The following is a 24,686-nucleotide window of genomic DNA, read 5'->3' on the forward strand; positions in this document are numbered from 1 at the left end:
CAATTTGAATTGGTTTGTATTTGGTATGCATTTCTCAATAACAGCCAGACAAATGTGACAAAATGTAGGTCTATTATTTGAGACTCAATTCTTGATGTAAAACTAAATACAAACTAAAATCACATTTAAAGTTGAATTTATTTAAACAAATAAAATATATATGGTTTTGCAAGAATTGTATGTACAAGACAATATACAAGTGGTAAATAACTTAATATAAAAGTCGAATGGAGTTTTACATAATGGAGCGACAAATGAGTCAAAACTTAAAGCAAATGCACTTAAAACCTTTTGATTTCAAATCACAAACTACTCAAGCAATACATCCTAATCAGTTATTCAGCTTTCTTTTTCCTTTTGCTGTCTCTAAAAATAACTTTAACCATAATTCAGATTCACCAATGGTCAGCTATTCCACAATTGAGATTTAACAACCTGATAATTTCAGTTGACTAGGCAGCTTAACTCATATGTTAGTCTTATTAACACCTACACCTGGCATTTACATGTATTTCTCCCCATTGTTATTACTACAACGACTTTCTGATTAGACGCTAATAGAAGCATGTACGAGCAATACTGTAGGCTGCATCTTTTCACATAACGTTATGCAATGAAACGTGAAAAGTAGAAAAAGAGGAGCATGATGCCTCATTTGACTCGGCAGACATGTTAGATATTATTACAGGAAAGTAACAAATATGCCCATGAGGTCACGTGTGATTGGGAGTGAGAAATTACAGCTGTAGAGCAATGGGACTGAGCAAGAATCCATTTACTTACATAAACATTAACTTGCCCATTGCTTAGATTAATTACCAATGAATTAGGATATTTGTTCTGCTTACATGGAGATAATGTGCAAGACTGGCCATTTATACACACCAAATGTACATTTCAACAAGAACATTTGCACAATCATTTGAATGAATGAAATGGCCAACCAATCAAGTTTAGAGGCTGCTTCCAAGACATGTTCAAACCAACAAACTTCTTGTTTGATCATGTTGATAAGGAATACATTCTTGAAATCAAATTCACAGACGTACCATACATGCACATATACTGTTGTTACAGCACAAAAGGAACCATTTCATACTGTCCAGATAAATGTCAATTTTGTCTGACATTTTCCAGAATAAATGCTTGCAAACAATTCCAATGGTGCCTTGGTTTTTATGCTTACATACATTAGTTATCATTATCTGGCACAGTTAATAGGTCACAGTTGGCCTATTTTACATAACTACACAGTTATGTTGGTGCAAGGTACAGTTGCCCTACTTGAATAACTGGTTCTGTATCTTAGACACAGCAACATTGATAAGAGTTTGCTTCTTCACTAACATGTGCAAAACTTACTAGCAACGATTTTAAATATACAGGCAGGCTACAGTTTTAACCCACAGTACAAAATGATTAACACTAACAACTATGATCAACTGATCAACTATGCAGAGATGAGCACTGAAAAAAACTAAAAAACAATGCCATAAAGATATAAGCATAGAAATGGACATCTTTACGTGTAATGAGTGATATCACGTCAGAGGAACATTGATCTACCACACGTTAACCTTGGACACCCACATGAGTTAAATTTCCGTCATTCATGCCAGCACAAGCCCCCATGAGTAAATAAAGGCTGCAAGGCCATGGCCTGGACAAAACTGTGGTGGGAGCAACTGACAGGCACTTTTCCAATGTTTATATAGCAAATAAAAACATGTCTCCAAAAGGCCAGACTGCAATACACATTTGTATAGATTTAAAGTTTGAAAAAACTATAATAGTTTTTTTAATATAACTGAATGGACTTGGACTATTTTTTTAAATAACACAGGAGCCCAATAAAAAATATAAAATCAATTAAAAAAACAGGTTTGAGCTCAGTGGTTTCGCAGTCACCGGGACTAATCATAAATCAATTTAAACTGAGATCACCATGTGGTCCAACAAGACTGTTTTGTGCTCTGAAGCAGGACTATGTGAGCCCCCTGTTACAGGTAAGACAATTGGGCAGTGTATCTACATTTTGTCTGAAATATATTTCATTGAAGAGTTATGAATTCTACCAGTCCCAAAATACTTCTGTGTTACTACCCAAATTCCCTCTACTAGGCAGCCTCAAGTTGTTCCCTCATCCTAGCGATGAGACTGTATCTATTGCCTGTATCTATTTACATCCAAGTTACAATACAAATACTAAACTCACAGTCAATATAAACATACATTTCAGATAACAAAACTGTTTTATGTATAATGACTCATCAAAGCAGGAATGAAGGCATTTGGTTTGGGTCAAGAAGATTCTGCTTTGAGAAGATTTTAAGGGAACTCAAACTGCCCTTATTGCAATAAATTGACATTGGTATACTAATAATTCAAAAGAATGAAATGTCCTTCATTTTAGAAATACATAAAATGCACCAATATGGTGAATATTAATCATGCCAAGGGCAATCCTCTTAATAATAATTCCTAATGAGTAGAAATAAGTACAGGCAAGTACAGGTAAATTGACATTTGGACCAAACAAATACTGAACATGAGTTGAACTCACTGAACATCAAAGGGGAACATCAAGTTCCTAGTCCTTAATGATGACAGATTTTAGTGCCACTGAATTTTATATCAGTCTAAAATGTGAAAATGTATGCTTTACAGCTTTGTAAGAGATTGTTAAAGTATTTACATTTAATTTGGTAATAAAATAACCCTCTGTCATATACTGTATATCTTATCTAAAAAGGGCATGCCTGAGCCAATACTTGAATATGGAAATACAGTGAACATTCTTATAGATGAAACTCATGTTTCATCCTTATCTAAAACAAGAGGTGAACAGTTAGGAATAAATCTTAAAATGACAGTTGCTTAAGACTCTGTGTTATCTTCTTTGGAATACTCTTCCACAAGCTTCTCATATGAATGCCCATGTTCCGAACCGTCACTTGTGAACACAGATCCTTCAGACTCTGAGACCGGTTCCTCTTTAGAGTCTGTCTCCGACTCCACATTTTCATCATATGTGGTAATAGACGATTTGGCATTGGTGTCACCCTCATCATCTTCCTCAATATTGTTAAGTAAGTTATCCTCATCAATAAAAGTGATATTTGCATTCTGGAAAATCAAGGGCTGGTAGTCTTTGGTGTCCCATGTCCTATGGCTGCCTATAGCACAGCCTCCCGCCCCTCCAAAACCACTCGCCCCACTCTCCTGGTCAACATCTTTATCGAGCTGGTTCTCGTACATCCTTTCCTGTTCGCCTTCTACTAGTTCCTCAGTCAACAGCATGCCATTCTCAGACCCCAGGAGGTAGTTCTTAGACTTTGAAAAGGCCACTGTGACACGGTCGCTAAAGCTATATCTTCTTTTTTGCCGTGGTGACCGGTCCAGGCTTAAGATGGTGTTTCTGTTCGAAGTGACCTCTTCATTGCAGCTCTTGGAGCGATTTGTCACCTTGATGTTGGAACCAGTGGCGCCAGTGCTGCAGTGGCTCTCACTTTCTTTCTTGGCACCAATCTGCTTGATGAGGTCATTATAGCCCTCCTGCTTCTTGGACAAGAACCTGAAGATATTGGCATCATTGGCAGTAGATGGCAGGCGCAGGGTGGCTTTGTGGCTTTCCTTGTGGTGTCTTAATTCATCCAGGGATAGCTTACGTCGCTTACGTCGCTTCTTAAGGGCCTTGTGGGCCTCCACTACCATGCGAACCTTCCAGTTGAAAAACAAAGAAAGCCAAGCCAGGCCCAAGTAAATCCAAACTTCTACAAAATACCGGTAAAGAGTAGGGTAATCTGCATTTGGATCCACACCTGAAATACAGAGAAGAATCATTTTAACACAGTAGATCTAAAAGTATGCATTTACATTTTAGTCATTTAGCAGACACTCTTATCCATAGCGACTTACAGTAAGTACAAGGACATTTTCCCAAGGCAAGTAGAGTGAAGTGCCTTGCCAAAGGACACAACATCAATTTTGCATGGTAGGGAAATCGAACCAGCAACCTTCTGATTAACAGCCCAATTCCCTAACCGCTCAGCCATCTGACTCCACATTTGAAATTAAGTATGCCAAACGGTTAAGGAAGCAAAATCATATATTTGTGAACAAGGTGCACACATTACCCTAAAGTAAAACTATTCAATCATTTTGTTCACCATTGTGGTCTTTCACAAATCATCTTTTAATTGTATTAAATAAAGTCAGCATTAAAAGGTGACACTAAAATGTCTCCACTCATCCATTCAAGATGGTTCCTAACTATAGCGACTATTTCATAGAGATACCTATAGCAACATTGATGTAAACGCATAGGTTTTACTGTTAGAGGTATTACACTAGTTAAATATGGCATGGGAGAGAAATGTCCCTCCAGGGGAAAACTGATGATAACATAGATTCTTCTTTGATAACACAGGTCTCAAGTTACCACATACAGACGAGTGACAAAGTACAAGTAAAAACTTAAAGTGTCTTATGGCACTTTTCCAACACATGGTACCTGCTTGACATGACCCAACTATTTGCATTTATGGGTTTTCAATTGGAAAAACCTTGTACTTTGTACTCTTTGGAACCACCTCCGTCGAATTCCCAAGCGAGCTGAGGTGATACCAACAGGTGACATAAAAACACTGAGACTACTGACTGGGCAAAGAGAATCATGACATGGGTTGTCCTGTGCAAACCCACCATTTTTAAATAGCCAAGCTTCTATAGCAGCATATAATAACAGCTGCAATTTGTGTCATTCACTGGACTACTTGGTAAAAAAGAACTCTGAGACTACTAAATGGCAACCAGCAAAACCTTGTTGTGGTCAATTGAGGAGATGCAGACGTTCCTGTTTTGTTGCCACCTACAGTGGTGTTTGCCACATTTAAGATAATGTCACAGCAGTATCATGCGGCATTGCTATGATGATAAGCTACATTGTGCTACAGGGTACTATCGGCAGTGGAAAACAGAGTATCTAAGCGAGTAGAGTCAAGTCCAGTTGAGTTGAGACAGTACTATGAGGTACAAAAGTGTCTTAAGAACAGTGTTGGGGCCACCATGAACTGCTTCAATGCTCATTAGCATAGATTCAACTTGAACTCAGTCTGTACTATACATAAATGGAAAAAGCTTACCGGCAACAAGATCACCAAAGCCAATAGTGGTTAAGGTGACAAAGGAGAAGTACAATCCTTCCACATAGGTCCAACCCTCTTGGGACATGAACACAAATGGAGGAATGACCAGATGCACTAGCACGCCCCAGAGTATGAAGATGGCTGTGCAGGTAAACTGTGCCTTCCGCTGAAAGAGCAAAGATACTTCTCGTCAAGTTAACCCGCATGACCCTTGATTTTCACGTAACTGCATTTTGATACACATTTTGTTTACTTTCTTTTAAAAATATGATTTTGATGTATAATGTATATGTTTCAGTTGTTTACTTAAGTCACTTTCCCAAGCCCAAATCTTCCTATAACACAACAAATGTTTATTCCTGGCTGCAAATAAATAAACAAATAATAAAAAGACAACATGCTATTTACATTCCAAAATGATCTCACAAATTGTGGCCCATGGAAGAACAAGAAAAAACGTTTAATATTATGCTGTTTATGAGGTATAGTTTAATTTATGTCACTTACCAGTGACACTCCTCTCTTTGTAAGATACTGGCCCAGGTGCTTGGCTCTACCACCAAAGAACTTTCCAAGTTCACTGATCCAGGTCAGACAAAGAGGGACCCCAAAAAGCCCATAGAATATGCAGAATACCCGTCCTGCTGATGTTTTGGGGGCAATGTTCCCATAACCTGTAATATGAACATTTGAATATGAACAGCAATTAATTTTAGCAATCAAGGACAGGCTTCTCACACCTCTTCCTTTGTTGTAGTAAACTAAACTGTCAAAAATAGCCAGGCACAAAGAAGCAAAAATCACACAAATAAATTACAATTTAATTATTTGAATCATTTATATTGAAATTACAAACTTGTTTAAAGGCATGGTAAAACCACAGTTAGACCAAATTATTGTTGACAAACTAAACCAACAGTTTCCTGCCTTGTTGTTTTAGATGGTATTCCTTTTCTCTCCTCCTCTTCATTACCCACAGCAGACAACACACAATGAAAACAAAGTAACACTCATATTGATATTAGATTTTATTCTACTTTGGGACTAACTGCCATTAATGTATTGCCATTTACCAATAGTTGTGATGACAGTGGCAGCAAAGATGACCGCATTAGGCCAGTTCCAGTTGTTGAAGGTCTTGCTGCCTGTGATGGTGACACCCTGGTCTGCAGCATTCGACACCACCTGGGGAACACAATAACAGCAGATACACAAGCTGAATTTTGGTAATTTAAATGGAGACAAACCTGTTAGAAGGTTTTAGACAACTTTCCTCTCGTACCAAAATAAACCTTCATGTCACATAAAGGATCCAAGGTCTGGTTGTCCCAGAAAGTTTTAGTAGTAATAGTGAGAGGGTTGTTGTGTCTAAAGAACATCCTTCCGGTGACTGATTCTATCTCCAGATGCACTCATGACTGCACTGAGTGACCCTAGAGGATCATTCCTGACCTGCTGGGTTGAAACACAACTGCTTACATTGGAAGAGCAACGTAGGAATATGTAAACTTGTGTGTCCCCAAACAAACATTTTGAATCAAGTACTCAAATACCAAGACATTGAATAACTACAGTATGTCAACTGTTCTATGAAACTTCATTAATTCAAGTGCTATCTTTCTACTGATTATGCAACACTAAACCATTTGAATTATAGTACTTTTTGGATATCTTTGAAAACATGGCAATTGTAAATATTGATAATGCAATCCAAAGTGAAAAATGTAAACCAGACCAAACATCTACACTGTGATGACACAAGGCATTGCCTGACACCCAAACTTCAATGTCCCCAAAATGTCTTCCAAAATTGTGTGTGTGTGTTAGCCTGAAGTTGTCTTACTCATAATTCTAGTCAGAATATGAGTCTGATAACTCTCCGTTGGGCTGTGACTATGGGGCGTATTTCAACCGAACTTGTAAAACAAATGCCTCTTTGCTCAATTGGACAGACCTACAACCAATCAGAGCAACATAATATGTTGTTTGTTGAAAACAAATTCAACCCAAGCGCTCTTTTGTGACGTTGTTGATTACCTTACTGTTGATCATCTGTCCATCATCGTATAAAGCCCGCTCTGGCAATTTCATTGGTCCGCCCAGATCAATGAAGTTTGTCCCCAATACGAGCCCCTCCAGACCCAACTTCCCGACCAAATGTTTTTGTGGGCGGGGCTAAGTTGGGCTGGCAGCCAGGCTATGTGTGTGTGTGGTGGGACCTTTTAAGTTATGCCTCAAAAAAATATTTAAGAATAAGCCTGTGACATAGTTGCTCAAATTAAACAGGCGCACTTGTATGTTAAATACCTATCCCTTCGTAAATAACATTAGGTACAACCAACATTATTGGGAAAATACTCTTACTTTGGCAAAACAATACCTCATATTGCATAATAGTCACAGTCCTACAAGAGATCTCTCAGTATGAATACTTCTGCAAGACACAGAAAAGCAGAAAAAGAATAATGCATAATCTCCAGATGGAAACAATACCACAATAGATAGTGTACCACAGGAGTCAGAAGATTCACCTCCCCCTCAGATGAAACATTAACAAGGTAGTGAAACTTTTGAAATGCTGACAGGTTAAAAATAAACTAGTCAAACAACTTGCACAATTCCTACATTTCCTCCTTGCATAGTTCCTCCTTGTGGATGTGGCAATTGTTCATGTTCTTTATTGTATCATTATATAAATGTACATTTACTTTTTATGTTTGTGTTTTTGTAAAGCTATTAGGGTTTGGGAATCAGCATAGACAATAGAAAATAAGAGGGCTCTGTTGTTGACAAGTTACCACGGATGTTGTAACAAAAATTCCTTCATTTTACATTAAAGGCCTTGTTTGACAAACTGAAGTCTGTCTGTGAAGTACACACATAAAACCTACTGTCTTACAAAAATTGCTTAATGCAGGTCTTTCTTCGAATAATGAGTAACTAAGGTTCAGGGCCAATGCCATCCATGAGACTGACAACAACTGCCAATTAACTGCCATCCTGCCTATAATGTAGATTTGAGTGGATTTAGATTTAAGAATATACCACAAGTATGCTTTTGTCCCTGATCTAGCCTTAAACAAAGATCGAGAACAGAGACACAACTAAACATGAAAGGAAATGTATGCAAGTTTCCAGTGTGAATTTAATTCACTGGAGAACTTTAAGTCCTTTGGTTGGAAAAGCGTCATTAACCCTGAGTAAGGTGTTAAAACAGGACTGTAAAAATGAAGTAAGTCAAAGTAAGTATGTGTTTGGTGTGTGCGTGCTTTGCTTCACGGGCATGACTAATGCATGCAGCTCAGCAATTTGGAAGTTTGCACTGTCATGCAATTCTTCACTCAGCAGATCACTACTGTCAAAACTAGACTGAGCTTAAATGTAGGCCTTTTCCAAGAACCACTGATTGTTGGTTGTTTTTTTATTAAATAAGTCATAATGACACTTAAGAGAACCTTGTTAAAGAGAACCCTGACTTAAGGCTCTCTCATAACAGCACTCTTATCTAACCATAAAGGCAGGAATCTCTGTGTCTGTGGATCTATTATCTCAAGAACCCAGAGAGCACAAAGATGAAAATTGGCAAAATTGGGCAAAAATACAGATATTCTGAAAGAGATATTTAAATCAAAGTATTATGCAGAGGTAGTCCAAAAACAGCTGCCATTTCTGAAGGTAGTCTTTACATGCAGAATAGCCAAATCCTTTAAAGGATATACTTGGAGAATCCTAATATTTAATATTGCTGCCACTAACTAAATTGCTGTAAACAGAGGTAAATGGCATTAGTGTTATTAGGCTTCTGAAAGTGCAGGTTTGCTACACTGATAACCAGAGAGCAACAAAACCACAATGACACACACAAACTTATCAGCTAGACAGTTGACATACATGAGCAGGGTTTTATTCCACTCTCAAAGGGACAGCCATTAAGGCTGAATGCTGAGAACAGATGATAACTTAAAAAGTGGCCCAAATGTCATACTTAAAGGCAAAAAAGACTCATCTGCTCCGCTGGGTCGGTTTGAAGATGCTGGTATCAGTGCAGTAATCAACAGTCTGCTACAGAAACACATTTTGTAACATAGACAAGCCGTAAAAGGAAAGTCATCTTGAAGTCTGCATTTACTGAATGTCCTTGAAAATCTATTATCAGTATCGGGTCTAAAACATACTTCCATTTCTGTAAATAAACTTTTGTTTATACCTTTGGATCTTCAAGTGCCTTTAGCAATCTGTAACAGACTATGTACATATGATAACAACAGTTAAAACTGGCGAGACTATTAAGGTGTGCCCTTCGACCTTCAAGAGCAATAAAGGTGCTAACCGGTGACGGGATTTAGGAGGTCACGTGGCATGCCTGCTAATCTGAAATTTTACAGCAGTCCAAGTGCTCACCCGTGTCCTGGCTAGTGATATGGGCAGGAGAGCCATCTGTTCTTTTGGTTCTTCGGCTAAAATACTACTTCACAGAATAGGTGATGGTTTGGTGATCTCTGCATATTTGGGTCCCACCGCATGGAGGAGGTCATGACGAGACAAGACATCCAAGTTGCAGACCATTACATGACCACTGAAATACCCTTTGAACTACACACTTCTGATCCTTGAGTGTCTGTTGTACTTTCTATTTGCACAATTGGTACATCACAGATTGCATGAAAGTGTCCGCTAAATAAATACATCAACAATGATGTCAATGTGGGTTGACTCATGGTGGTGATTACATATACAGCTTGAGATGCATTGATAGTCAATGAGATAACAGGTGTCCCTCGACAAATCAATATGGAAAACAGCTCTGACAACTGCCACATAGCACTCTGTAACAAAAGAAACCCCCCTTATTCAACCATTCCCCTCCTCTCCCCTCTATTCACATACCCACAAAAGAACTTACAATGGTGGTGGAAGAGAAGGCATTGTGCATACCACTTCATTATCTAACACCAAATGGAAGGAGGGTGGTACTGTTCATGAATCTCCCCAAAGCCTCAATACATGTTGAAGAAAGAGAGGAGAACATGTCAAGACATGCTACTTTTGGGGTCTGACATACTATTCCCAAAATAGCTGAATATGAATGAATGAACATGTTATTCATTTAGCAGACACTTTTATTCAAAGCATCCAAATAGTGCCCACAGAAAGTACACCAATCTGGAAAAGTATTCGTGTGGTCAGTATACAAATGGTCTTTATTTAGCACAGCTCAAGGTACCCACTGTGTATGTGCAAAGTAACATTGTGTATGTTCTTCTGCAACTTCAATCCTAAAAACAAATGTAGGCACAGGTCAGAGAAAGTTACATTAAAATTGAAGTTGTTGCTTGAGATTCCATTATTATCAATAATGTGTTATGTTGAAGGAAAGCTTTTATGACACCTGTGTAATGAAATGATCATTAAAACTTGACTTGTGTGTGTGAGCACACTGCTGACAGACAGGGGTCAATGACACTGCTATTGGCCTTTGGCTTTACGACATACAGCATCATCATTTTTACAGGACATAAAATCTTTCCTACTTGAACACTGTGAAACGTTAAAAGACTGAGCCACAAGATTAAATAAAGATAGTCCTACAGTAAACAACCCATAGCATTGCACCCAATTGTATACATTTGTTGCATACATGTTGCATTTGACGAAATCTAGGTGACTGCAGTTACCCAGAATTGAACCTTAGTAATGATCTTTAATCTTATTAAAGCAACTGCCTTGTACATGTCCACGGTTCTCTCAGCAGCAGCACATGAGCTTTGTGTTGTGTGTACAACATCACTGATATGGTCAGATGGTGTGTTTCCAATGCATAGAGATTGTGCAGTATACAGAGACTGCGTTTTAATGACTGAATCCTGGCATCTGGACGTAGGTGATGAGACATTCATAGGTGTTTGTTATAAATAAGCCTACTTATTGACACAATTCAAGCATGAGTAATGATGTCATCCTCAAATCCTGGTTATGCACTTTGTTGCGTTAAGTTTCGTTAGATCTGTATATGAAACTATGGCATAGTGATCAAAGTCGGAAAAGTTGTTTCCTGAACTCAAAATCTCACAGTGGTGACAACAGTGACAGACGAGCAAAGGAACAATTTATTAGAAACACAAAGCAAAAACAATGCCTTCTGTGACAAATAAAATGTTATGTTTGAACGACTCAGATTCAAGACTTGTGGTTTGCATTTCAACGTAACCGTGTCATAGTGTAATTTCATACCTCTAATATTCTGTCCAAGTCATCTTTCGTGAGACAGGGGTAATCTTCCAAGATCTTATTCTTTTGATCCCTGTACTGTTTTGATGCAAGTTTCCAATTGGGTTCCTCAAGAACTTGAAATATTGCTGCCCCGATGGACAGATAAAAAATAATCGCCGAAGTTAACAGGGGGCCTTTATCTACCATACTTCTTCACAATGCGTTTAGCTTAAAAATCGATTCAGTTGTTTCTTCCGCAAAATGTTGTTTAAATAATTCACAGAAACTCCCCATGTAACATGAGTAATAGTGCAAAAAAATGTTTCGATGTGCTCATAAGCAAACCACAACTGCACAAAAGTTAATAGTTTGACAAAGGTCCGTGTTTTTTCGGCGCAGCAGTTGTTTACTCTCCACGTGCGCAGACGGTGTAATGGCATTGCTCCTTCAAACAACTAATGAGCTCCCGAACTTCGTAGGGAAGTTGAGAAGAGCAAAGAACCGCCCATGAGAGACAACATTTGCTGCTTTTCGCTACAGGTAAACTGAGCTGTGGGCTACTTCTCATGACCTGTTTCTATTGGCCTAACTTTATATTAGGGCTTGTTAGTTGCCCAGTGTGCTAATTTATCCCAAACGAATTATTTTTTATTTAGCGTTTATTAAATAGATTAGGAACCTCCGATCGGGTTTTGTTTAAGCTTGAAATATGCCACTGGCTGTGGCATGTAGCCTACTCGTTTTCATCGATTCTGGAATGTGAAGTTGCTTACATACACCACAAATTTAAAATAGGTGAAAATTATCCCATAGTTAATTAAGGGCATGGATCCTCAGGGCATGAATCCATTCTGACAACAAAAATTCCCGACTTTGATATTTGTTTTGCTAAGTAGCCTAGTTCATTATAAAACTGGTTGTTTATTTTTAACTGCCTTTCATGTTATGATTAAGAAATAAGCCTACAGTGTTCACTACTGGACTGTGCCTCAAATATTACCCTTATTTACATGATTGTTATCAGTTGTGCAGGTTACCAGTTATAGGTTGTGTTAACAATCCTTTGCAAATGTATGCTACTTGTAAAATGATGACACTGGTGTCTAGTTAAATATTAATTCAATTGTCAAACAGTAAATGTTAAAACAATGTTTTTTCAATGGAGTCTGATTGAAAACCATGAAACAAATATTTAAATGGTTGTAAATTAGGTCAGAAAAACAACCACAATAGTCTTCATCTTAACTTTTAACTCAAAAGGCTAATGACTTACTTGTTCCGGGAGTACAAAGGTACTTAAGAAAGATTTGTTGGATCAGTTTATTTCCTCCAGGAACACAATGACACTTATTGAGGGACTTGTTCCACTTGTTGGCTAGTCGTAACTGATTTAACTACTTGTACACGCTGTGAATTATATTTGTGTTGCTTTCTTTCCTCCAGGCACACTTAAAGCACTTTCGAGGATCATGTTGTTTAATTGTAATTGTTTAAATACATGCTCTTCTGGTTTTACCCTTTGTCTCTTATTTGCTTTTCACAGTGTATGCTTCATGTTTTGGCTACCCGCATTTTTGGGGGGGCTATCTCGTTGTTTATGATCATTGACCTATGCACTTTTTGTAAAGCTCTTTCTTGTAAGTCGCTTTGGATAAAAGCGTCTGCTAAATCAATAAATGTAAATGTAAAACTCCACTCTTAAAGATGTGGCAAGTTAATCGTTAGTGAAATGTGAACACAGGTTTGACAATTGTACTATTGCAACCATTTAGCAGGTTTAGATCTCTGGAACAAGACTAGGAACATGCGTCAAAGGTAAACAGAAAATCTTATTTTTTTAACAGTCTGTAGCACAATAAAAATCCTGGTCAGGTAGTCAGTTTTGGAAAACCAGGTCGAGGACTCATCCAGCACCACACCAAGTCTGCTTGGTATGTCACTTATCACCTGCCAATTCAATGAAGCATCATCAAAGTTCACACATTGAAAAAATGAACTCACAGCACTTAAGAGAACACAGAGCTCCTAAGGGGCAGGTCAAAAAGAAAGAGATTTCAACATTATTTGTTTTGACATTTTTCTTTTTTGGCAATTATGTTATTTTTGACCTGTTGAGTGACCAGTTAGGCAACTAACTTGTTCTTGTTTATCAAACTTATTCACTCAGCATTACAAGGTGGTCGTTGGTGTTACACAAATTAACCCCCTTGCAAGCTTTAAACATTAAAGCAAAAATATAGATTCACGATGTATCAGTTTCACTTTTATTTTAACAGTTTAAAAAGCGTTTTCTTGCTGAAACCTAATAAGGCACCAAAATAACTTTTCCTCACGGGGGAAAGATGGGACATCAAGTCTTACAGTTGACAAGGGAAAAGGACCATCCCTGAATTTGCCCCACACACACAGCAACCCTGCATGCTAAAACAACATAGAAGCATTAATTATTCAACTAAAAGTTGTTTTGAGGTTAAACTATATGGCACAGAGGAAACAACACCTCAAACTAACAAATGGAGTTTGATTGCTACCCACCATACATGATAAAGGCTCGGGCTGCCTATCAGGTGCATCATGCCTTGGGTGCAGTCATTTACTTTCTCTTAAAGGGACAGTAGCACCTGTCACACCAGGAAAGTGACCGCTGAGGTGAAATGTCTTTTAAAATCTGGGACATGGCCAGAAGAGGCACCAGACAGCAAATTAAAATAAAAGGGTAAAATATGGGAGTTTAAACCTTGTTGACAACAAGCTCCTTCACATGCACAATCAGTAGGCTACTAACTTGGGATCTATGAAACGTGTATATTTGCATACAGAGTTCATAAATCTAAGACAATTTACACAGAGTTTAACACGTTTGTCCCCAGAAAGGCACAGTTCTAACAGTATTTCAGTGGTTAGTCCCACAAAACGGTCTGTATTTTTACCAGACACAGTGCAAAAGTAACATCATCTCAACTGCAATATTGCATAAATCTGATGATGGAACAGTACAAAAGTGGCAACAGCATAGCCTCAAATAGCATCAAATACAACATGCAAAAAGTGGCCGTTTTGCAGGTACTGCAAAGCACAAATGTACAGGTGAGTGAAGCGTGAGGTGCTCTTAGGTCAAGCAGTTAGTCCAGTTTGAAGGTCAGTGTACAGCAAGTGACATGTGTTGGGCCACAATTGTCAGGCACCTGTAACACTCCGCTGCAATGCTTTGACTTCAGGTTCTGGGTATTAGACAACTGGCTGATTGGGAAGAATCAACAAGTGCATCTCAACAATGCAACAATAATTACCAGATAACACACTGGCAAAGTCTCTCGGAGGCACAAAGGTCAGAGGACAGAATTTATCGTAAATAGAGAAAAACATATATAATATGCAGCCAATAGGCAAACTTATTATGATTCCTGCTGTTAGAAGGTGCTAGAGCCTGACGACTATCAAGTTGTACAGCTAAAATGTTATTGCTCAAAGAATTGAAATCACTAGGGGATTTAAGTATTTTAATATTTCTGGTAGATTGTTTGCCATGTCTTACTGAATCTGAAAGGAAAGTAGCCTTCCTTTTCCATAACAACATGCCAAATATCAGTATAACAAAAATATTCAAGGTTAATGTATGATTGTTTCCAGATTGAATATTCTACAGCTCTTGTTACAGAACTGAACTTCTCAAGCTCCTCAGCGCCAAAGACTAGCGAGGGCATGACCTTGGTTAAGAAAAACACTTGGTTGCAAAGTCTTGCAACCTAAGTCCCACACTGTGTCAAGTCTTTGTGGTTGGAATGGTGCACTTTGGCTTGTAGTGTGGCCACATAGTAGTCTTTTAACTGGGTTAAACCATGTAGGTTGAGGCTGGTTTGGAGTGACAAGTGCTAGAATTGGGATTGCCAAATAATGTGTTACTCTTAAAGCAACTTTATGCTTTACTGTGCCTTATTTATAAACCATACATATACACACTCAAAGGTGCATAATAACATGTTGACATTTATAAAAAGGTCTATGTGATGTGGAAAAAGTCTACAAATTGTGTGCCGTTGTTTCTGATTCTGGGAAATTTCATAATTATTTTACCAAGGAATTTCATTACACAGTTATCTTGTGAACATGTACATCTAAGTAACGTCACTATCACTCGCTATCTCCTTCAAACCACAAGCATTGCCCATACCACAATGGAGAATGATTGTGTGTAGTTGCAATAATGTTCTTTATTCTCAATCTAGTCATTATAGATATCCTGTATTTTATTTTAGTGTAGGCTACTAATCGTTTGCTTTAATTTACGGTATGTAAAGTTGCGGTAGGTAGCTATTTTATAACTTATTTTTTACCTTTTCCCAACGACTTGGTTAATGGCACTGCGACCACCAGGGGGCATGTTAGTGGCCAGTTCGACTATGGAGGTAGGCTACGGCACATTCCAGGGAGCTAACATTCCTGTTGTCATTCTAATTTCATTTTTGGAAGCCTGCAAGGCCAGTAGTGAACTGAAGTCATGCGGTGAGAATGTTGTGCTTTCGCTCCCCCAACTTGCTCACCCACACATTCACGCACTCCACATATCTCTCCATCTCTCTCTCACCCCGACACACAAACGACACCTCTCTCACTCATCTTTCTCAGTTTTGTCCCTGTCCATGTCTCTCTCTCTAAATATCCCACAATTTCTCTGTGTCTGAGAGAAGGCAGGAAAGGATGGACATGTTTATGATCATGTGAGATAAATTGATGGGCAAGGTTTGTGTGTGTGGTGCAGATTTGGAATTAATCAAGGCAGTGGACTGTGTCGTCTCAGCTGCTGTAAAGTGTGGACTCCTTTATTCAGTGGGAGCAGCAATAACCGCTACCCGCAGGCTCTCGCATCTTCATCAAATCGCCGACCATAAAACCGACTCCGGACAGCTCGAAAGCGAGAGACAGAAATTGTCCTAACACTGGGGCATAATCTCCGCCGATCCCCAGGCTATTACAATGTGTTCTAGACTCAGTCAGAAATTTAATTTTCTTTCCCAAAATCATGTTTTGATTTCGAACAGACTTTATTGGCATTCAGACAGACTAAGATCAAACTACAATAGCTGAAAAATAAAAATAAAAAATCCTGAGAAACTATTACCTTAAAAGTTAAGTGGCGACAAGTAGACGAACAACTTCCCTCTCCTGTGCGATCCTGAAGGCCTGACCCAATTTCAGCACCAGCTTCACGAGAGTATATAGGTTCAAAACTTTTCAAGTGTTTTAGCACACAAGCTTTCAGTTTCTAGATTGTGTGAAGGTAAGGCGTAGGCCTATACAATTCACTTTTATTTCAGTTAATTAAATTCTTAATCCATTTGGCTACTCAGTCAAACGTTTGAGTAAATGATTTAGTTCTGGAATAATAAAGTAGATGGATATCTATGTAACACATTATTATGACTGGTTTATCTTTATCGTATGCACGGTGACGTCGTTGATTGTGTCCTGCTTTAACGGTTTCGCGTCTGGCGTTAACCGCTCCCACCCCCACCCCCACCCCCATTAAGGTAGCCTACTGCCATTCCACACTGTTGCGTTTCCCCGAGGGACCAGCAGCGGTAGCTATACTCCCTGCGGTGAACCGCACTGTGGACGGAGCCATGCCGATCTGTGACACTCTCCATCCGGATGAATGTCTCTCACTTCACTGCTTCCACCGGGGAGATGCGATGATAATCCACACCCTTTCGCCACTTTGAAGCAGATGAACGTGGAAAAAAGGAATTGCCTGCAAGACCAGAGAGTACCGCCGTTGAACAGGAGAAGCTCTCGGTAATGAACAGGGGAATCCTTTCTGCTAACCAAGCAGATCAGCGCACAATACAGTGAGGGCTAAAGCGACATAGCCTTTTCCTAGGAACATCAAACCGGCGGGGATGATAAAAGATTAACTCACGGGTTCTCTAACACTGAGATACAGAGGCTTGAGTCAGAGAGGTAAGATTTGAATGGATTCATTGAGCGCCTGTTCTTGGTTCCCATGCTGTAACGGCCACCCCTCATCTCTGTCATGGTCTTAATTGAGTTAAAGTGAACGTGAGAGAAGTGATGTTGTGGTTGATGTGGTATATCACACAGTCTATGGTCCTCTCTCTACTAGGTGCTGACTTATCATTCTTCATTTTGTGTGAAATAGGTAACTGCCTTTGAAAACGCACTCACTCTTTCACAGACACAAACACATCACTCTTAACACCCATCATCTCCACCTTGATCATCTCGTTATTGATTTTCCCACAAAGAATACTTCCCCAAGTGTCATATGTGGTTGTAGAGAAATGAAGTTGTCCTACTTACTAATGACTGGACTGAACACAGTCACATTCCTGTATCCCTCTATACAGAACTAACAGGTCACTTTCTAGAACCAGGACCACTATTCAGATGAAGCTGTCGCTTGATTGGTCTTCAGAGTTGTCACAGTCCAGTCCTGATGATGATGTCCATACTGATGATTTCATTTGTCTTTTCCCAGAGGGCTTTGCAGGAAGGTTGCCAGGATGCTTTCCCCCTGATGGTGATTTCTACAGGTGAGGTGTGTGTGTGTTTGATGTGTGCGTGGTGTGTGTACATACTCATACATGGGTGTGTCACAGCTGTACCATCCAAAGAGTAAGGTAGTAAGTCCTCACTTTGAAGACTACTGTGCATTATACTGAAACTAACCACCAAGACATCATGCCTCAGGTGTTCCAGTGAGCTCCTTGCACATATGACTGCTTCCTCTCAGATTGAGCGGAAGCACCAATCCCATGCACAGTGAGGGATGACTGACAGTCACATGATTGGAGGTATGATTGAATCCTCTATAGGCTATTTGACAATGAAAACATAGTTGTATTTTTTTTTCTTCTCTCTCTCCCTACCTTGTGGCTGTGCCATTGTTCATTTTTGCGAGTGGTGTGTCTGTCCTAGATGTGGCTGTGTTTCTCTCCTTACACGCAGCCATGAGTGCTTCTCTAGCAGTAGCTAGAGAGCCTCCTTGACTTTTACTACCTGGATAAATCACCCGGTGATGGAAAAATATTGTTAAAGGAATGATATTTGAATAATTGAAGACTCTGGGCTTTAAAATTGCAGGATCACTGTGATTTTCAGCGCATAGTTCGAGGCCACCTCACCGAAATATTCATATGATTATTTAAGAGTGGATATATCAGGGATCTACTCATGTGTTGCCTGACTATCAGAGCTCTTCTCTGGCATTTTTATAAGCTTTAAATCTGTCTGCCTGTGTGCCTGTCTGTCTGTCTCTCTGTCTGTCTGTCTGTCACATCCTCATGGTGTACATCTGCCTGGGTGAAAGAGAGGTTGAGTGAAATAGAGATCAACATAGACATAGCTTTTTAGTGAAAGATAGAGAGTGAAACAAACAGAGAGACGGAGAGACAGACAAAGAGAGGGATAGGGAGAGCGGGATGGAGACTGCGTTCTGGGACAACCCATTATGACCAGCAGGTGACCTCCAACCTGCCCTCAGCCGTGTGACACTGGTGATGAAAGCTGCCCTGAGCTGCAGAGATGGACTGTGATTGAGAACAGTGGGATTTACTAAGCATAGCTGGCTTGTGAATGAATATCACTGTGAGTCACTTTATTAACTTTATTAATGTATACAGACATTATTGATGATTCTTGATGGTGCCTCTTACGTATTTCAGTTGTCATGGAGCTTTACTCTGTGTGTGTGTGTTTTGGGTGGGAAAAAGATTTGGCGAGTTTCAGCTCACATGGAGAGGGAAAGAATGAGTATATGACTCCTCTCCCAGATGCCACTGTGACGCCGCTGCTCACCAGACCAGTAGAGACAGTGGGCAGCTAGACTTAGAGTCCAGACAGGACACACCTATTGGAGCTGCTGTGATGCCTGCCAGTATGGAGAGGAACCAAGGGCAAGATGGATCGAGGGCATGGTGGACAGAGGTCAAGGTGGACAGTTAGCAAGCAGACAGTCTAACAGATAGCTGTATGTAACCGATCCACCCGCCTGTGTAGGCTGTGTGTGTGTCATCTGTGTGTGTATGTGTTTGTGTGTGTGTGTGTGTGTGTGTCGGCTGTGTGTATTTATTGATCTGCAGCCTCAGTGTTGTAACAGAAAGAGAGAGAAAGTGAAAGCATTGCTGACAAAGTCCAGCTAAAGCCAGCTTTTTCAACCTAAGCTGAACACAGATACAGCAATCCATATACACCACCACCTAATACTGGAGCCGTATCCGATGAAAGATCGTGGTAGTTCTTTTGCTCGTCAGTGACATGAGAAGGAAATATTCCCTCTTTCACTCTCTCTCTTCCTGTGTCCCTCTCTCCATCTCTCTTTCACTCTTTCTCCCTATTTTGCTCTCTTCCTGTCTATTTCTCTCTTTCTTCTATTGCTCTCTTTTCTGTCTTTTCTTCCTTCTCTTCGTCCATGGTTTCCTTCACTTCCTCAGGTGAATAATGTATGCTTTTTAGACAGATCCTTCTTGAGGAACTAAGAACACAGTCCGCCCCATTGTGGGCTCTGAAGCATGTGTACATTTACATGTATTCATTTGTGTGTGTTTTATGTTTTCAGGTGTGTGTGCTTACACCTGCCAACATGTGTGGGGTTGTCAAATCAAAATCTTTCTTTAGGCTTGTCTTGTGAACCAGACCCCAGCCTGGTCTGTTTCCTTCCTGGTCTCCTCCATTACCAAATCTTCCATGTTATCTATGGCTAAGGGCTACAGGGAGGTTTGTGTCTAACTTCAGAATCAGCCACGAGATCTTTTATCTAATTGGGCTCCTCTCTCTCCTTACGAATCCAATATGTTCTTCTCCTAACCTGAGAGAGCTTGGAGGTGGTTAAGATTTGGTTTGACATAGGCCAGACAGACAGAGAGAGGAACCAATTTGAGGCAATGCAAAGGACAGTGAGTGGGAGGTGAAAGAGGGGAGAGAAGAGAAATAGGGGTTGGAGTAAGAGAACCATATGAAAGAGAGAGGGAGGAATGCATCGCAAAGAGAACAAGCGAGGTCGAGTGAGATAAAGGAGAGAGGATAAGGTGAAGAGAAAAAGAGAGAGAGAAAGAAAGACTTCACATTGCTTTTAACTGCATTAACCTGGCCTATTCTGTATATAATTTAGTGCGATGACGCAAGGGAGATACAGCACAGGAAGAGTTGCCTGATGTGGAGACCTACACACACACACACACACACACACAGACAGACAGACACACACTAACACTCGTCGTCACCAAGCTACTCTTGAGTAGAAGCAGCAGGTCATAGACCAGGTCCTCTGGCTATAGCATGTTCTCTAGCCCGCTCATTCTCCTGAACGACATGAATGTGCCTGCTGAGGGGAGTGTAAGCAGGAAGCAATAATACACATGCTGACTATTTCTAGGTCTAAATTTGGCTTTTTAAAATTGGGACTGAGATGTTAATGAAAATATACCTCCCTCTACTATTATCCTGTTGGAACTTGGAATTACATCATGCTAACTTCTGCTCTTCTGTCATGCAAATGCATAGTATATCTAGGTAATGTTAGCTGCTGACAACCAGATAGGTAGCTAGCTTTTATTCTGGTGATGGACATAAAGCCAACCCATATTTTTACCTTAACATTTTACCAGCATGTCCTTGGGGCCTGAGCCATACACCTGCCGCATTTTGACTTCATACAATGCCCAGTTAATCGAGTCACAAACACACATACACACACACACACATAGAGATTCTTGGAATTTTAAATAGATCCACACCACACTGTTGCACTGTATTCGCCACTGACATCTTGTGGAGGTGTTTGGCATTGCTTAAACTTCCACCCCTCTTAGATATTTGCCTTTAATTATCACATTTATATATTTCAAGCAAATAACTGTTCTCTTTAATTTTTCTTTCACTCTCTCTCTTTCTCTGTCCTCCACCTCTATCTCTCTCTCCATTTCTCTCCAGGAGTCACAGTTAGAGGAGGTTTCGAGACCACTGATCCCACAGGCCTCGTATGCCCCTCCCCCTTCTCAGGCTCCTCCCTTTCTAAGCGCTCTTCTGATGTAAGTGGCCCTGCACGATCTGACTTTCTATGTTTGCCTGATATAAAGTTTGTTTCCTAAATGGAAACAAACTTGTCTACAGAATTCAATGAAAACTAATTTGGTTGTAATCTCTGTCTTTCTAGGTATCTCAGAACCCATTGTTGAACGTGAGTACAGTTCTGTTGCTTACTGGTACTTATTAAGATGCAAGCTTACTTTCAGTTCAATTAGACCTATAGCTAATGAATGATGTTGATTTCACTGTCTCATTCTGTGTCTCTTTCTTAGTTTTTCTTTTTATATTTATCTCTCTCATCTCTCCCTCCTACCTCTCTCTCCAGGGTTTGATGGAGAGCTGGTCGAATGACAGCTGGAACTGTTGTCATAACTGGAGGAATTCTTGCCGCGGTGATACTGCTGTGTATTGTAGCAGTACTCTGTTACTGTAGGCTCCAGGTAACACTGTGTGTATGCATTTGTGTGTATGCCTCTGTGTCTCCTTGTGTCTTCACTACCTCTTTACCTCTCAGAGTAGAGGTTGGCTGTGTGTTAAGCTTTTAGTGAATGTATAGAATGTATTTAGTTAATTGGGTAGTCTATCTGTAGGTGATATTTTTTATGGAAATTGATGACAAAGTCCAAATTCCCATCCTGGACGGACAATAAAGTTGTATTCTAATCCATTCTCTTTTCTCCCTGTCTCCCTCATTATTTCTCTTTTTTCATCTCCCTCCTCTTTCTTGCCCCAATCTCCATTGCTCCTTCTCTTCATCTCCCTGTCTCTCTCCCATTCTCCCTCTCTCCTTGTATTCCAGTACTACTGCTGCAAAAAGAATGAATCAGAAGTGGATGTGGGCTCTGTGGTGGGGCAGGAGTCCCAGCTCCACAGCGCCTGCAACGTGTGCAACGCTGCTGGGATTGACGGACTTGCCTCCACCTCTCTCTCCCTGGAGCCTCTGGACCCAGGACCCCTCCACAACTACTGTCCCACCTGCTCCCCCTGCTACCTCCGCTCCGGACTCACAGACGACATGCGCAATGGAGGGGAGCGCCTGGGCTTCCACACCTATCACTACGACAACCCAGGGGTGTGTCTGCCCCTGTCCGTAACCCCTCAGGGCCCCTCCCCTCTGGGCTACTACAGCCCTGTGGACATGTACCCTGTCACCAGGCCCTACAGCACCCAGGTCTGACCCTGCCCCCCTCCCCCCTCTGCCCCCCCCCCACGCACACATACACACACTCAAACACAGACACACACGTGCAGCAGACTGCATGTAAGCACACATGCTGAGGGCGCACACACATATACTCGCACAAACACATATACACACACACAGACACACATGCAGCAGACTGCAGGCACACACACACACAGACACACACTGCAGATACAGTATAATATAGTGCAGTAGTCTTCAAGCCTGGTCATCATGGCCCACTGTCGTGTATGTTTTAGATGTTCCCCTGCTCTAACACACCTGATACTGGCTTGATGACTGGCTTGTTATTAAGCTCTGCTGAAGCCTGATAACTACAGGTGTGTTGGAGCAGGGAATCAACTAAAACACACAAGACAGTGGGCACTGAAGACTGGGGTTAAATACCACTGGTATAGTGTATACTGCATGTGCTGATGCACAAATGCACTGCAATTGTACACAGACACACTGCACATCAACTCAAAAACAGACTCACGCACACACTAATACATGTTTCTCTGCTACATGGCAAGAAGCTCAGATAGATCCAGATCCTTTGCATCCAACTCAGATTCACCCCACAGACCGAGCATTGACATCGGGGAAGCTTCTACAGCAGGCCCACGTCTTGCTGTAGTGGGGAAAACAACTGCTGTAGCAGCAGATGACAAGCTCTCATGTGATGTCATGTTACTCTGCTGCTGCACCTCAGTTTCTCCCTCAACTTCCTCTTCTTTCTGTTTTCCCGTTGTGCTTCATGCAATTCTCTCTCTCTCGCTCTCTCTCTCTCTCTCTCGCTCTCTCTCTCTCTCTCTCTCTCTCTCTCTCTCTCTCTCTCTCTCTCTCTATCTATCTCTCTCTCTCTCTCTCTCTTTGTCTCCCCTTCTTTGATTTTCTCCATTAAACACCAAAATGTGAAGGCGTTGGGAACAAAACGAGGGCTATTTGTATGTCATCTTGGGTCTCTGACAACTAGACTTCCAGTAACCAGTATCCCACTTGCTCTGTGTGAACTGCAACTCTTTAGAGAGCTCTGAAGGGAATCACATGAGATGGGACTGTTTGGTTTTAGGTTTCATCATGGATTTGTAAAACAAAATGGTTTGTTGCCAAACACAAGTCTTCCCCCCTTGTCAGTGCTGGCCCTTACTGCTCTGTGCTCCTCTGAGTGTTTCTGAAATGTTTGAAGAATCCCCTTTATTATAATACCAAGGAACAAGCACTTCTGAGTTATGCACGACTATTGGGAAAAGTATTTAATCAAAATGGATGATTTTGCTTGGTATTCTCACTCACTGTACTTCCCGCTGAAGTCCTCTTCCTCACGTTTTATCTTTTGTACCTCAACCCCTCTCCTCATGATTCTTTGGTGACAAGGTTGTGAAAAAAAGAAATTGATATAATTATGATGAATTAATGTGCTTATTTAAGTGTCTTCTACACATCATGTTTGGTTCAATGTTTGGAGCAGCACTTTCACTGACACTGCTGCTCAGATTAGACCAGGAAATAGATATTTAGTTTTAGAAATCACCATTCCTGTATTAATCAGATATCTAGAATCACTTCAAGGAACGTGGATGTATATGATGTTTTTCTCTTTTTTAATCTACTCTTTTATTTCCAGATAAGTATTTTCAGAGGTTGTTCTGTATTAAAATACATTTGAGATATTCTGAGAACAGTACAAATTACAAAAAAAAAGTCCACATATTTCACAGAATGTTCCTTTTTGAAGATAAATAAATGTTTGTACCTGCCTGAAAACCCCTGTGTCTTTTTTCACTAAGGGAAGACAGGCTACAGTGGGGGTGACATGACTCAGACAGATTTAGGCCCACATGTAGCTGGGAGGTTGAACTTGTTTGACAGAACAACACACAGGGTCCAAGACACTACAGACTACCAAGGCCCAACATTTCTTACAGCACCACTGAAACAAAATAAGGGCTAGGAGGTAAAACGGAAAGAGAAAGTGTGTAGAAATAAGATCAGACTGTGGTGTGTGTTATTCACCATGTTCTTGTTATTACTGTCAATACCTGCTGGACCAGTTGTCACTCCTGCAGAACGGCTCCTTCCAGAGACAATAGCTGTGA

General features: G+C 40.4%; 2 protein-coding genes across 3 annotated transcripts; one reads left to right on the forward strand and one right to left on the reverse strand.

The window, feature by feature from the left end:
• Positions 1 to 119: 119 nt before the first annotated feature.
• On the reverse strand, positions 120 to 11,799 carry kcnk5a (potassium channel, subfamily K, member 5a). 2 transcript variants are annotated; one of them, XM_084675421.1, is made up of 5 exons: positions 11,379 to 11,799; positions 6,221 to 6,332; positions 5,655 to 5,821; positions 5,145 to 5,313; positions 120 to 3,821 (listed from the first exon to the last, which is right to left on the reverse strand). In XM_084675421.1, exons 1-5 carry the CDS (start codon positions 11,562 to 11,564, stop codon positions 2,878 to 2,880), a joined length of 1,578 nt encoding a protein of 525 aa, XP_084531547.1. In that variant the 5' UTR covers positions 11,565 to 11,799; the 3' UTR covers positions 120 to 2,877. The 2 variants fall into 2 exon arrangements, 1 of the variants encoding a protein (XP_084531547.1); XR_014731426.1 differs by lacking the exons at positions 120 to 3,821; positions 5,145 to 5,313; positions 5,655 to 5,821; positions 6,221 to 6,332 and adding an exon at positions 10,328 to 10,423 and having other exon boundaries at positions 11,379 to 11,468.
• A 9,934-nt stretch (positions 11,800 to 21,733) lies between these two features.
• On the forward strand, positions 21,734 to 22,578 carry LOC146299739 (protein FAM163A-like). Its single transcript, XM_084683416.1, has 2 exons — positions 21,734 to 21,841; positions 22,201 to 22,578. Exons 1-2 carry the CDS (start codon positions 21,749 to 21,751, stop codon positions 22,576 to 22,578), a joined length of 471 nt encoding a protein of 156 aa, XP_084539542.1. The 5' UTR covers positions 21,734 to 21,748.
• The last annotated feature ends 2,108 nt before the right edge of the window (positions 22,579 to 24,686 follow it).

The sequence above is a fragment of the Hypomesus nipponensis genome, chromosome 3, assembly GCF_054491055.1.
Source record: "Hypomesus nipponensis isolate SF chromosome 3, ASM5449105v1, whole genome shotgun sequence".
Taxonomy (NCBI): Eukaryota; Metazoa; Chordata; class Actinopteri; order Osmeriformes; family Osmeridae; genus Hypomesus; species Hypomesus nipponensis.

What these genes read in the sequence shown, in the direction of transcription:
- kcnk5a (XM_084675421.1), bottom strand. Translation starts at nt 11,564, where the DNA reads ATGGTAGATAAAGGCCCCCTGTTAACTTCGGCGATTATTTTTTATCTG. An exon ending in ACTTGGACAGAATATTAGAG is followed by an intron (nt 6,333 to 11,378) that starts GTATGAAATTAC and finishes TGTGTTCCCCAG; the next exon opens with GTGGTGTCGAATGCTGCAGA. An exon ending in CACTGTCATCACAACTATTG is followed by an intron (nt 5,822 to 6,220) that starts GTAAATGGCAAT and finishes TTCATATTACAG; the next exon opens with GTTATGGGAACATTGCCCCC.
- LOC146299739 (XM_084683416.1), top strand. Translation starts at nt 21,749, where the DNA reads ATGACAGCTGGAACTGTTGTCATAACTGGAGGAATTCTTGCCGCGGTG. An exon ending in TCTGTTACTGTAGGCTCCAG is followed by an intron (nt 21,842 to 22,200) that starts GTAACACTGTGT and finishes CTTGTATTCCAG; the next exon opens with TACTACTGCTGCAAAAAGAA.